This window comes from Pipistrellus kuhlii, unplaced genomic scaffold, assembly GCF_014108245.1.
Source record: "Pipistrellus kuhlii isolate mPipKuh1 unplaced genomic scaffold, mPipKuh1.p scaffold_m20_p_3, whole genome shotgun sequence".
Classification (NCBI taxonomy): Eukaryota; Metazoa; Chordata; class Mammalia; order Chiroptera; family Vespertilionidae; genus Pipistrellus; species Pipistrellus kuhlii.
The window spans coordinates 74817998-74830829 of record NW_023425529.1 but is presented as its reverse complement, the minus strand read 5'-3'; the positions used below and the strand labels follow the sequence as shown (position 1 = coordinate 74830829).

Sequence of the window (12832 nt, the reverse complement as noted above, 5' to 3'; positions counted from 1 at the left end):
TGTTTTGGGGTGTGGATTTTAATGAGTGCTTCGTCCCCTAAAAAGGCATTCTCACAGATATTTTAGGTTCACCCTCTAACATGTCAGGCATATCACAGATGTGGAAAATTTGGGAATACAAAGCATAACTTCTCAGAGACCACAATGAATTTTAGAGGTAAATATAGCCTGCTAGACAATAAAACAAAAATATCCTATATAATAAAAGCCTAATATGCAAATTGACCTAATGGCAAAACGACCAATCACTATAATGAGTTCTGACCACCAGAGGGCAGATGCTTAACACAAGAGCTGCCCCCTGGTGGTCAGTGTGCTCCCACAGGAGGAGTGACACTCAGCCAGAAGCCAGCCTCTGAGGCAGCGCTAAGGAGGAGCGAGCCGAGTGGTAAGGAGCAGTAAGCAGGTGGGTGGTAAGGAGCGAGGGCTCCAGACTGTGAGAGGGATGTCCGTCTGCAAGAGGGTGCAGGCTGGGCTGAGGGACCCCCGCCCCCCTTCCCCCAGGGCACGAATTTTTTGGATCGGACCTCTAGTAAGTTAATAGATCTCTGAGGAAGAAAATACATCAAAAGACTGAAGGCATCAGAATCTAAACTTCAGGGGAGCAGGGTCTAGGGTTGTGCTGCCCACTATTATGTCCTCGTCACTCAAAACAGTGCCTGGCATGGAACCGGCTCCAGAAATGTCCATTGAGTGAACAGATGAGAAGACCCTGAGTAAGACGCACATGGCTAAGTAGAAGTACTAAAACGCATTTTATACATACTTGTAAAATAAACTTGAGCTCTAAATGTGGATTTTGACTTTGTTATTGTTTTCAACAAATGGTGAATTAATAAGATTATGAGAGAGAGAAACTTGAAAGTTTCTTTTTTTTTTTTTTTTATAAATTTTTATTGTTCATATTATTACAAATGTTCCTTTTTTTCCCCTCCACCATTGCTCTCCTCCACCAGGTTCCCACCCCACCCTCTGCCCTTTCCCCTCTCCCCATTGTCCTCATCCATAGGTGCACAGTTTATGTTCAGTCTCTTCCCACGCCCCCCTCTCCCCTTTTCCCCAAGAATCGTCAGTTCACTCCCCTTCCATACCTCTGATTCTATTATATTCAACAGTTAATATTGTTCATCAGATTTTTTTAATTTCCTTGGTTTTTAGATTCACTTGTTGATAGTTACGTATTTGTTGTTCATAATTTTTATCTTTGTTTACTTTCTCTTCTGAAAGAACCCCCTTCAGCAATTCATATAATTCTGGTTTGGTGGTGATGAACTCCTTTAGCTTTTTTTTATTAGTGAAGCTCTTTATCTGGCCTTCGATTCTGAGTGATAGCTTTGCTGGGTAGATTATTTTTGGCTGTAGGTTCTTGCTATTCATCACCTTGAATATTTCTTGCCATTCCCTTCTGGCCTGCATGGTTTCTGTTGAGAAGTCAGCTGACAATCGTATAGGTGCTCCTTTATAGGTAACTACCTTCTTTGCTCTTGCTTCTTTTAATATTCTCTCTTTGTTTTTTGCTCTTGGAATTTTAATAATGATGTGTCTCGGTGTGGTCCTCTTTGGATTCCTTTTGTTTGGAGTTCTGTGCGCTTCCTGGACTTGTAAGTCTAATTCTTTCACCAGGTGGGGGAAGTTTTCTGTCACTATTTCTTTCAGTATGTTTTCGATATCTTGCTCTCTCTCATCTTCTGGAACCCCCATAATTCTGATGTTGGTTTGCTTGAAGTTGTCCCAGAGGTTTCTTACATTATCTTCAATTTTCTGGATTCTCTTGCCTTCTAGCTTCTGTGGAGGAGTGTCTTCTGGCTCTTTATGTTCCAAATCTTTGACTTGATTCTTGCGATCTTCCCTTCTGTTTTTAGGACTCTGTAAAATATTTTTTATTTCAGACAATGTATTCTTTATTTCTTGTTGATCCCTTATCATTTCTTGTTGACTCCTTATTAATTCTAGTTGATCTCTTTTCATATTCTTATAGGCCTTAACCATCTTTTCTAGGAAATTCTTGAAAAACCTTATAAGCGTAGATTTGAACTCTATATCCAGACGCTTTTTGTCCTCCATTTCTTTCATTTGTGATCTATTTTGTTGTCGCATTTCGCAGTTACAGATGGGATGGGGTTTCAGGGTGGAGCCTGCAGCTTTGGCTTCTGTCAGCCCCGCCCTATGCGGGTCCTTCAGTGCTCGCTGCTGCCGGCGCCTCTGAGAGAAAGGTGCCCTCGATTTTCGCCTGCTGCCATACAGTCTATGCTCTCCCCCAATGAGCCCGGAATTGGGGTTCAGTTCAGTTGGAAGTGGAGTTGGAGGTGGCGTTCAGAGCAGTCTGGAGCCCCAGTCTCCTTCCCGTCAGGGCAATCCCGCGGCACAGCCGACCGTCCCTTCTCTGCGCGCAGTGTGCGTGCCTCCGGGACCTCCTTTTGCCTCTCCCCGGGGTTCCGCCTTACAGCCCGGCTCCCTATGGCTGAGCCTGAGTCCCTGGGGTCTGGCCTAAAACTGGGGTTCAGAGCAGTTGGGGGCCCAGCACAGTCGGAGTTTTATCTCCTTTCCGCTAGGGAACGCCCGCCAGGCACTCGGCCTCCCTCCTCTCCGGCTCCGTCCTCTCCGTGCCGCGTCTCCATACCTTGGGCTTTTCCAGCTCCTCCGCGCCTCCTTCTTGTTTTCTCCTTGCTTCTCGCTGTAGAATTTCCAGTCAGTCAACCTTCCTGTAGTTCTGGGCAATGTCCGTTTTATATTTTAGTTGTATTTTATTGAAATTGTTGTGTGCGGCTGCAGCTAGGTGCTCACCTGGGCGCAGCCATCTTGGATCTTGAAAGTTTTTCTTTTCTTTAAAAAAAAATATATATTTTATTGATTTTTTTAAAATTTTTTCTTTTTTTACAGAGAGGAAGGGAGAGGGAAAGAGAGTTAGAAACATCAATGAGAGAGAAGCACGGGATCAGCGGCCTCCTGCAAACCCCCTACAAGGGATGTGCCTGCAACCAAGGTACATGCCCTTGACCAGAATCAAACCTGGGACCCCTCAGTCCACGGGCCAATGCTCTCTCTACTGAGCCATACCGGTTAGGGCAAAAAATTTTATTTTCTTAAAAGATGATTAGAAGTATCATGGGGAACAGTGGTCTGATCCCAAGGTTACAGTACCCGAAGTCCTAGCATCTCTTGGATTAGTTGTGTCCTGTGTCTTCCCTGCCTCTGTGTCATTGAATAAGTGATTTAATCTGTACCTCTGTTTTCTCATTTATGAAGTGGGAATAATAGTAGAACCTACCTGGTAGGATTATTGTGAGGATTAAACCAGTTAAGATGTGTAAAGCAATTGAAATAGTCCAGGTGCATATACAGTAAGCTCTATAGTGCTAATTTTCATTGTCATTTTCCTTTTCTCCCCCTTCCTTCTTCACTCCCCCCTCCCTGGTTATCATTATTATTAGAAGTACACTTTCCATGTTTGAGGTAATTTCTGTCAAGTAATCTCTCATGTCCCAAGTAATAACCAGAAATGAAAAACTGATTAAAAATTTTAAAAACACAAACTTCTATGACACATATATTTGGATTTTTGCTTGTCTCCTTAATAGCTTTAATGAGATATAATTCACATACTATAGAATTCGCCCTTTTAAAATATATAGATCATTGGTTTTTAGTATATTCACAAAATTGTATAGCCATCGCCACTGTCTAATTTTAGAATATTTCATCACTCCAAAAAGAACTTGAGAACATTTTTATCAGTGACGTACCCATTACCAATTTTCCCTCTTCCCAGTCCCTGTAATCACTAATCTCAGCTGTCTTCCTGTATTTGTCTATTCTGACCATTTCATATGCATAGAATCAAACAATGTGTGGCCTTTGTATACAGCTTCTGTAACTTAGCCTAATGTTTTTAAGATTTATCTATGTTGTAGCATGTATATTTACTTCATTCCTTTTTGTAAAAACTAGTAATATCCTTTGTAAGGATGTACTGCATTTTGCTTATCCACTCATTATTACAGCATTTGGTTGCATAAAGATTGTTTCCATTTCCTTGGTGATTATGAATAATGCTGCTATGACTTGAATGTATGTTTTAATTTCTCTTGGGCACTTACCAAGGAGTGGAATTGCTGGATCATCTAATACAAGCATGTCAAACTCCAAGTCTAACAACAGGGCAAATAAACACGATTTAAGTTTATGTGGGCTGCAAAAAAAATAAAAGCTTCAATTTTCATAGAAATGTAGGTTTATTTCAATAGAGACATGCTGAATACAAAGGGCTAAAATAAATGAGTAATCAGTAACATAAAATAATAGAACATTTTAATAAAAATGAATATTTTTTCTTGAACAATAACTTACCAGACACCGAATAACTGCACAAATTAATAAGCGTAACACAAATAAACCTATTTTTCTTGTTTCTCCAAAAGCGAAATATTTTTTGTTGTGCACACCAAACAAGTCAGTACAAGACTAATGATGTGGCAGTCAGCTGCTAAAATATTCCCTGCTAGTATTCGTGGAGAGAAATGGTTCGCCTGTGGGTAAGGCACATAAGGGAAATGAATGCAACACGATTATAGTAAGCCGTCATTAGTGAATGTTGTAGTTCACTATTAATAACTAGAGGCTTGGTGCATGAAATTTGTGGACTTGTGGGGGGGGGGGGGGGGGGTAGCGGGGAGTCCCTCAGCCCAGATTGCAAGAAGGCTCAGGCCAGGCTAAGAGACCCCACCAGTGCATGATCGAGGCTGGGGAGGAACATGGAAGTTTGGCTAGCTGGGGAGGGACCACAGGAGGGCTCCAGGGCACATCTGGCCCATCTCACTCAGTCCTGATAGGCTGGACCCCAACAGCAAGCTAACCTATTGATTGGAGTGTCTGCCCCCTGGTGGTCAGTGCACGTCATAGTGAGTGGTTGAGTGGCCTTAGCATATTACGCTTTGATTGGTTCAACCACTGACCAGACAACCAGACGTTAGGCTTTTATTATATAGGATTATGTATAACAGAATATTGTAAAAATTAAGTTATGAAATTTTTATTAAAACATTTTTTTACACACTGTTATATTGCTGGGCCACAAAAAATATTTGTTGCGGGCCGGGAGTTTGGCATGCTTTATCTAGTTTAACATTTTGAGGAATTACCCAACTGTACCATTCTGTAGTCCCACCAGCAATGTATTAGGGTTCCAAATTCTCTATGTCTTTATTAACACTTATATTCTGTCCTTTTTATTTTAGTCATCCTAGTGAAGTGGTATCTCATTGTGATTTTGATTTGCATTTTCCTAATAATAATGAGCATCTTTTTATTTGCGTATTAGCCACTTGTGTAACTTCTTTGGAAAAGTGTCTATTCAGATCTTTTGATTATTTTTTAATTTGGTTATTTGCTTTCTATCTTTGAGATATAGAGATCTTTGAGTGTTCTTCATGCAAGTTTCATATAAATATATGATTTAAAAATATGTTCTCCCATTCTGTGGGTTTTCCCCATTTTCTTGTTGATTTTTTTATGCACAAAAGTTTTTAATTTTGATAAGGACCTATTTATTTATTCATTAATGTGTATTTTTGGTGTTATGTATAAGACGCCTCTTTGTACTCTAAGGTTAGGAAATTTTACTTCTATGTTTTCTTTTAATATTTTTATAGTTTTTTCCTTATATATAAGGAAAACAATTAAGAAATCAATTGTATTATATGGATGAATGAGTTGATTTTGTATATGATGTGAGGTAAGGGCCCAAATCCATTCTTTTCCCAGTACTATTTGTTGAAAAGACACCATTTATCCCATTAAATTGTCTAGCAACTTTGTCAAAATCAAACAACTGTAAATGGAAGGGTTTATTTTTAGACTTGAATTCTAATCCATTGATCTGTATGTCTATCTTTGTGGCAGTGCCACACAGTCTTGAGAACTGTAGTTTTGTAATAAGTTTTGAAATTAGGAAGTATGCATTCTCTAGCTTTGTTCTTTGGTTCAATGGTGGCTATTCTGGGAACCTTGCATTCCCATATGAATTTTAAGATCAGTTTGCCAATTTCTTTTAAAAAGGCAGCTGGGATTCTGATAATAACTGGATTGAATCTGTTGTATATATTAATTTGGGGAGTAGTGCCATTTTAACAATACTAAATCTTGTGATCCATAAACATGGTCATATGGGATGTCTTTCCATTTCTTTAATCTTTAATTTCTTTCAATGATGGTTTATAGTTTTCAGTGTATAAGTCTTATACTTATTTTATTAAATTTATTTCTAAGTATATTTTTATGCTATTGTAAGTGGAATTGTTTTTCTTAATTGTATTTACAGATTGCTCACTGACATATTTTGAGTTTTTTTTCTGCATCTTTATTTTATTGTGGTAAAATATACATAACATAAAACTTAGATTTTAACCATTTCTAAGTGTAATTCACTGGCATTAAGTAATTATTTACAAGACTATTGTAACCATTCCCAGTATCTATTTTAAGAACTTTTTCATCATTCCAAACAGAAGCTCTGTAGCCATTAAACAATAGGTACAAAACTCTACATTTCCCTCCTCCCAGCTCATAGTAACTCCTACTCTACTTTCTGTCTCTCAATTTGCTTATTCTAGGTACCTCATGTATGTAGAATTATACAGTGTTTTCTTTTGTTCTGGCTTATTTCACTTAGCATAATGTTCATCCATGTTGTAGCATATATCAGAATTCCATTTATGTTTATGGCTAAGTAATAGTCTATTGTTTATACATTTATCTGATGGTGGATATTGGGTTGTTTTCACCTTTGGCTATTTTGAACAATGATACTTTTCACATTGGTGTACGAATATCTGTTCAAGTTCCTGATTTCAATTATTTAAGGTATATATCTAGGAGTGGAATTGATCATATGGTAATTCTATGCTTAACTTTTGAGGAGCAGTGAAACTGTTTTTACAGGAACTGCAGTATTTCATACATCAGCAATACACAAGCGTTCCAATTTCTTCACATCCTCACCAATTCTTATTATTTTACATTTAAAAATAATAATAATCACCTTAATGAATGTAATATTTGATTAAGAATTAGAGTGCATCTAACAATCTTTTAACGATAGAATAGCTAATCTCTCAGACAGATACATGCAAAATGTAGTCCATAGAAAAAAATAAAGGAAAACTGTGAATTTTCTGCGTTAATTTTTAGCTTTAGTTTCTTGTTATAATTGTAATTTCCATACTTTGTCATGGTTGAGGATAAACAATTAAAGAAAAGCTGGGCTTTTAGAAGGAGAATATTGAAAACTTTTATGGATATATTATTTTAAAGTTTGGACAATGTAACGAACTCTTTTTCTTCTTTCTATGATGTCAAAGACAACGGACACTGTTGCTAGAACTCCACCAGACAAGGATGAAGAGCTGAGCAAATATTTCTTGAATCCTTCTTTAATGTCATCAGAATATCCACAAACAACCTTGAAAAAGAAATCAGAAGACATGAGTGACCTCCCTTCTGAGAATCAAAGAAGCATACCACTCGCTGTGACTGAAGCTTTAGAGCATATTATGGAACAGCTCAATGTTCTGACACAGGTGAATTGCTATGCTTTGCCCTGGGGGGCAAGATATGCAGAACAATCCTGGTTACAGCAGGTTGTAGAATTAGCAGAGTAGGGGTAAATTCCTCTCTTTTAATCTAGGTAGCAATGTTTTAGCCTAAGAAGTATTGATATGTTCAGATTAGGACATTTTCAGTGGCATATTTAGGGCCAAAAGACAAATGTATTGGGATTAATTATTTCTGGTTAGAAAGAACTACTGGCAGTGTTTACAGTTTCTTCACTCTGAAGATATTCTTGCTATCCCCTCATTCCAGAGCTTCTTGCATTGATGCTGAGTTCTTCTGCAGGTGATAGGGTTTGCATTCCCATTTTAGAATCTTACCAGTTTACCTTTGCAAAGAAAGAATACCATGGATGTTAATATACCAAAGGTCTTCCAATTCTTGGTCAGGAGATATAGACTTCATTTAAGGGGAGTGTTGTGTTGAAACCACCAAAGGTTTCTTTTCCAACTTCGCTGATTCAGTATTTCCTTTGAAGAAGTTTTCTTTTGTTCCTCTTTGATACATAGACTAAGAATACCAGTATTCATCAAAACAGTCTTGTCACAGTTATAAGAAGAGGTTGTAATGTGATCTGGATATGTCATTTACTTTTCCAGAATAAATATTTCTAGTTGAAATAGGTCCTACATAGAAATAATCTTATTATGTTCTCAACCCTGTCTATACATTATAATCACTTGGGTAGTTCATAAGCATTCAGATGTCCTATTCTCATCTCTGGAGAATTTATTTACATTGGTCTGGGATAAGGTCTTTCAATCACCCCATAGGATTTTGTGTGATAGCCAGGGTTTAAAGCCACTAAATACAGAGTAAAAACATTCAGCAAATTCAGTCCTGGCTGGCTATTCCCCACACTGCCACAACTGCCTCACTGCACTCTTGCATGCAGTGTTGAGTCCTCATACATCTCTCATGTGAATGTTTTCATTCTCCACTCTTTCAGCTTCACCCATTTCTACTTCCTTTGGCCTGATTTACAGATAAATGAATCACGTTAAGCTTTATTGAATGTCTGCATGATTTTTTTATCTTCAATTTTGAATAGCTGGCTGGCTTTTACATATGAAAGTGGTTAAAAGCAGGCGCAGCACACTTGCAAAACATGAACAGTGAATCTGTGGGCCAGTACCAGTAACACAGACATGTTCTGATTCACTTTATTTACAGGTGACTGGGCTTCTAACTCAGCTGCAGTGTTACTATCTTTACTGAACTATAATTAGAAATAAATTTAAATGAAATTATGTTTAGATGGAAAATAAATGGAGTATATTGTTAAAGATGTTGATAATATTTTTAACACCTTTAGCATGTGGAATTGTGATAATGTATATAAAGTATCTGGTAAAATACTTGACTCATAGTAGGCACTCAAGAAATAGCAGAACATTACCAGCATCATTGTTATTTTTAACTTGTCATGATCTGTACTATCAAATATGAAAGCAAAAGCTATAAATAATAACAGTTTTAAAAATAGGTTACTTTCAAAGGATGATAGAGCACTTATTCATTATCTTGAAACTTGCTGCTGAAATAACCAAGATTTACCTGGCCTTTCCCCTATGAACTCTACATAACCAAATAGTAGATGAGGGAAATGTCTCTTATTTATAAATTACCCTAATATATTTTTAAAGATGGAATTTAGTATCATCACTTACAACTCCAAAGAATTCAGAGCTCTCAGCATTGAGTAGTTACTAACATTACGAAAAGAGAAACAACCAAACCTTAGTAATGTGCCTTCTAATGAAAAAACAGACTTCCACTTACAGTCTTACCAAGGGATCTAGCCTAAGTCTTACCAGCCTTTGAGTCCAACTGCCAAATGATCGAAGACAAGGAGGGTAGAAGAGCGGACTGTGCTGGACCTGGGTGTTCCATTCCTAAAGTCCAGACTTGTGGGAACTCTGCCTTCACATGTTCTCAGCCTGACAGCACTTGTAAAGAAAAGGAAGAGAAGGGATAGCAGCCTATTCTATATAATAAAAGGCTAATATGCAAATTGTCCCCTCGACCAGAAATTAGACCAGGAGTTCGACCAGGGGCAGGGCCAGCTGGCCAACCACCCTCAGCCCCTCCCCCCGGCCAGCCCCACCCCCAGTCAGTCCCCCTACTTCAATTGGTGTGGGCTGGCCAGACCCCACAGATGCACCGTGCCTCTAGTTGATTAGTAAAAGATGAAATGCATATTAACGCTTTAGAATGGTTATGACAAAATTAAAGTGTCTGGGGATGTATACCCGAAATGTAAAATGATAAAGAAATAAAAGAAAGTGATACTGTAATGGTCAGGATAGTAACTGTTAAGAGAGCAGGCAGGAGTGGTGATTCTGACAGACACCTGGAAAGGCACCTGGGTGGCTGGCCGAGTTCTAGTGCTGGACCTGGGTGCTGATTAGAAGAGTTTCTCATGAAAAGTCATTGTAACGCGTCCTTTATGTGGCTTCCTGAATCTGTTTTAGCCTATATAATAAAAGGCTAATATGCAAATTGACTAAACAGCCGAACGACTGGTTGCTATGAGGCACACTGAGCACCAGGGCGCAGAAGTTCAATGCAGGAGCCCTGAGACGGGTTCATAGCTGGCACAGTGGCCTATGGCAGGAAGGAACTTCTCCCACTTCCACACAGTGCTAAGGATGTCCGACTGTCTGCTTAGGCCTGCTCCCCTTGGGACATCAGTCAGACATCCCCTGAGGGTTTCCAGACTGCTAAAGGGCACAGGCCAGGCTGAGACACACACACACACACACACACACACACACACACCCTCCTCCAACTACACGAATTTCATGCACTGGGCCTCTAGTTTTATAGTAAAAGTTGTTTTAAAAGATGCAAAAGACTGAATACGAAGTCAATATCACAAAAAAAATTTGATTTCCCAAATTTAAGAGTAGTCGTGTGTGTGTGTGTGTGTGTGTGTGTGTGTGTGTGTGTGTATGTATGTGTTCATATACTTATTTATTAGCTGAAGGCATTAGACTAGCTAAGATTCATCATGTCCTGTGTGCCAGACACTAGCTGAGGCATTTAAAAAAAATTTTTTTATTAAATTATCTGTGTACATATTTTACCATTGCCCCCTCACCCATACATACCCACCCTCCCCAGAGTTTTGTGTCCATTGGTTGTACTTATATGCATGTATACAAGTCCTTCAGTTGATCTCTTATCTCCCCCAGATCTCCCTTCCCTCCCCACTGTAATTTGACAGTTTGCTTGTTACTTTACTGTCTCTATATCTATCTTTTGGTTCATCAGTTTATAATGTTCTTTATTATCCATAAATGAATGAGGTCATGTGGTGTTTCTCTTTCATTAACTGGCATTTTTGACACATCATTTCATTCAGTCTTCCTAACAACCCTTTGAAGTGCTATTATCATCTTTGGGACATGAGAACTAGAGGCAAGCATTATGGTTTTTTCAAAGTAAACTAGATAGCCAGCAGACTAAGGTGGTATAGATATGATCTGTCATTGACTATGATAGAATGGCCAGTGATGGTCTAGGCATGTGGCATTGTAGCCCCACCCTTCTCCCCATACCACTTAGATCTCCGCATGTGGCCTCTTCCCTATCATCGATGCTTTGGAAGATCTTTTCTGTTTTTCCTCAAATGCATCAGTTTTTAGTTTTTTTCTTTTTTCTTTTTTCTTTTTTTCTTTTCTTCAAACTGCTTGACAGTGCTTTGCCCTGGAGTACAGCCCAGAGGCAGAACAAGTTCTGGGGCCCATTTTTGAGCCAACTTCCTGGCAAAAGGGTAGGCATTCTGGTTCTAAGAAGACCTCCTTTGCAGAGATTTATCATCATTGTCCTCATCATCATTGATTATTTTGTTCTCCTTTTTGCAGACTGTTTCAATCTTGGAGCAGCGATTGACTTTGACAGAGGATAAGCTGAGAGACTGCCTTGAAAATCAGCAAAGGCTTTGCCACGCCATGCAACAGAAAATCTAAATAGAAAAGTGAGCAGAGGCACGATGAATGATCTCATGTACATACACCGGAAGGCAATACAGGAATCACCATGGGACACAACCATGTGCTAATCATCATGGCATTTCTTACAAGGGTGAGCAGCAGAAGAAAAGGCATAATTAAGGATGAACTTAAATTCACAAATCAATGTCAAAGACTATTTCAAATCATTACCGTTTATGATTGCAGTAATAAAGTGATATGCATTCAAGTGGCTCTATTTTCCCCATATTATTTTTCCCATGTAGTCTAAACCCCACCAGAAAAGTAACCAAGTCTTTGGATTGCATTGTTAAATCACTTCAGATTAACTATGTTCATACAATTCCTTTTAAGCAATTGATGTATTTTTTTAGTGAGAACTCTTAGGGGAACATAACTCTCCTCTAAAATAGCATCCTATATGTTCAAAGAAAACATTTATCCTTTTTTACCAATGCCTTGAAAAGATGATCGTATAAATATTTCCAAAACACAGAACTTCCACAGCAAGAGTACACTTATTTTAATTTGCAACAGTACATGTATGACATAGGTCAGCAGGCTTTTATTTAATGTATGTTTTATATTGTTTATCTTTGACCAACCTGAAAGAAAATGAAGTTAAAAATATGTGAAGCACACATCTTTCTTTCATAGCTGAATGCTTTGAGTTGTATTTTAACTTATAATCTCAGTTTACAAAGATTACCTTACTATGATTTCATTCGTCTCAAAAGCCAGAATGATGCAGCAGCAATACTTACAGATATACACCATATATGTTCACATGCTTCAGAAATGTTGCTTGGTATGATTTTGGCAGCTGAATAATAGATATTTTTAAAAATACATTTACATCATCACAATTAACTGAACTGTGATTTGAAACTAAATGAAAATGAGCCAGGTGTGCTAAAAGATCTTGGTTACAAGTTAAGAATTTTGTTTTAGCTTCAGCAAAATAGATTAAATGGGGGGAAAAGCAACATGAATTTTAGCTTGCTTTTCTGTTAACTTATATCAAGGACAAAGAGGGTGAGGGAAGATGGTCTATAGGTTACATGGAAAAAATGCTATGCATGTGTTGGAAAACAAGAAAGAGTGAGGTCCTATTTATGTAGGAGTCAGTCTATATGTAGAAATTTTTCTCAAAGCAACTTCAGTTGTATTAGTGAGGTGATTTTTTATTATCTCATGTTTTAAATGCCTTTTTATATCATATATAAACTTCTAGACATTTTCAAGAGTCT

General features: G+C 38.1%; 1 protein-coding gene across 8 annotated transcripts in view; it reads left to right on the top strand.

Moving 5' to 3' along the window:
- The window catches only part of POC1B (POC1 centriolar protein B), a 109121-nt gene extending 96564 nt beyond the window's left edge, over positions 1-12557 (top strand). For 7 of the 8 annotated variants that reach the window (XM_036454890.2, XM_036454883.2, XM_036454887.2 and 4 more), the window contains 2 exons: positions 7356-7574; positions 11475-12557. In XM_036454890.2, coding sequence (XP_036310783.1) covers positions 7356-7574; positions 11475-11579 — 324 coding nt within the window. In that variant the 3' untranslated portion in view covers positions 11580-12557. The remainder of the gene's footprint in view (positions 1-7355; positions 7575-11474) is intronic. The other variant, XM_036454888.2, reaches the window with a different exon arrangement.
- The last annotated feature ends 275 nt before the right edge of the window (positions 12558-12832 follow it).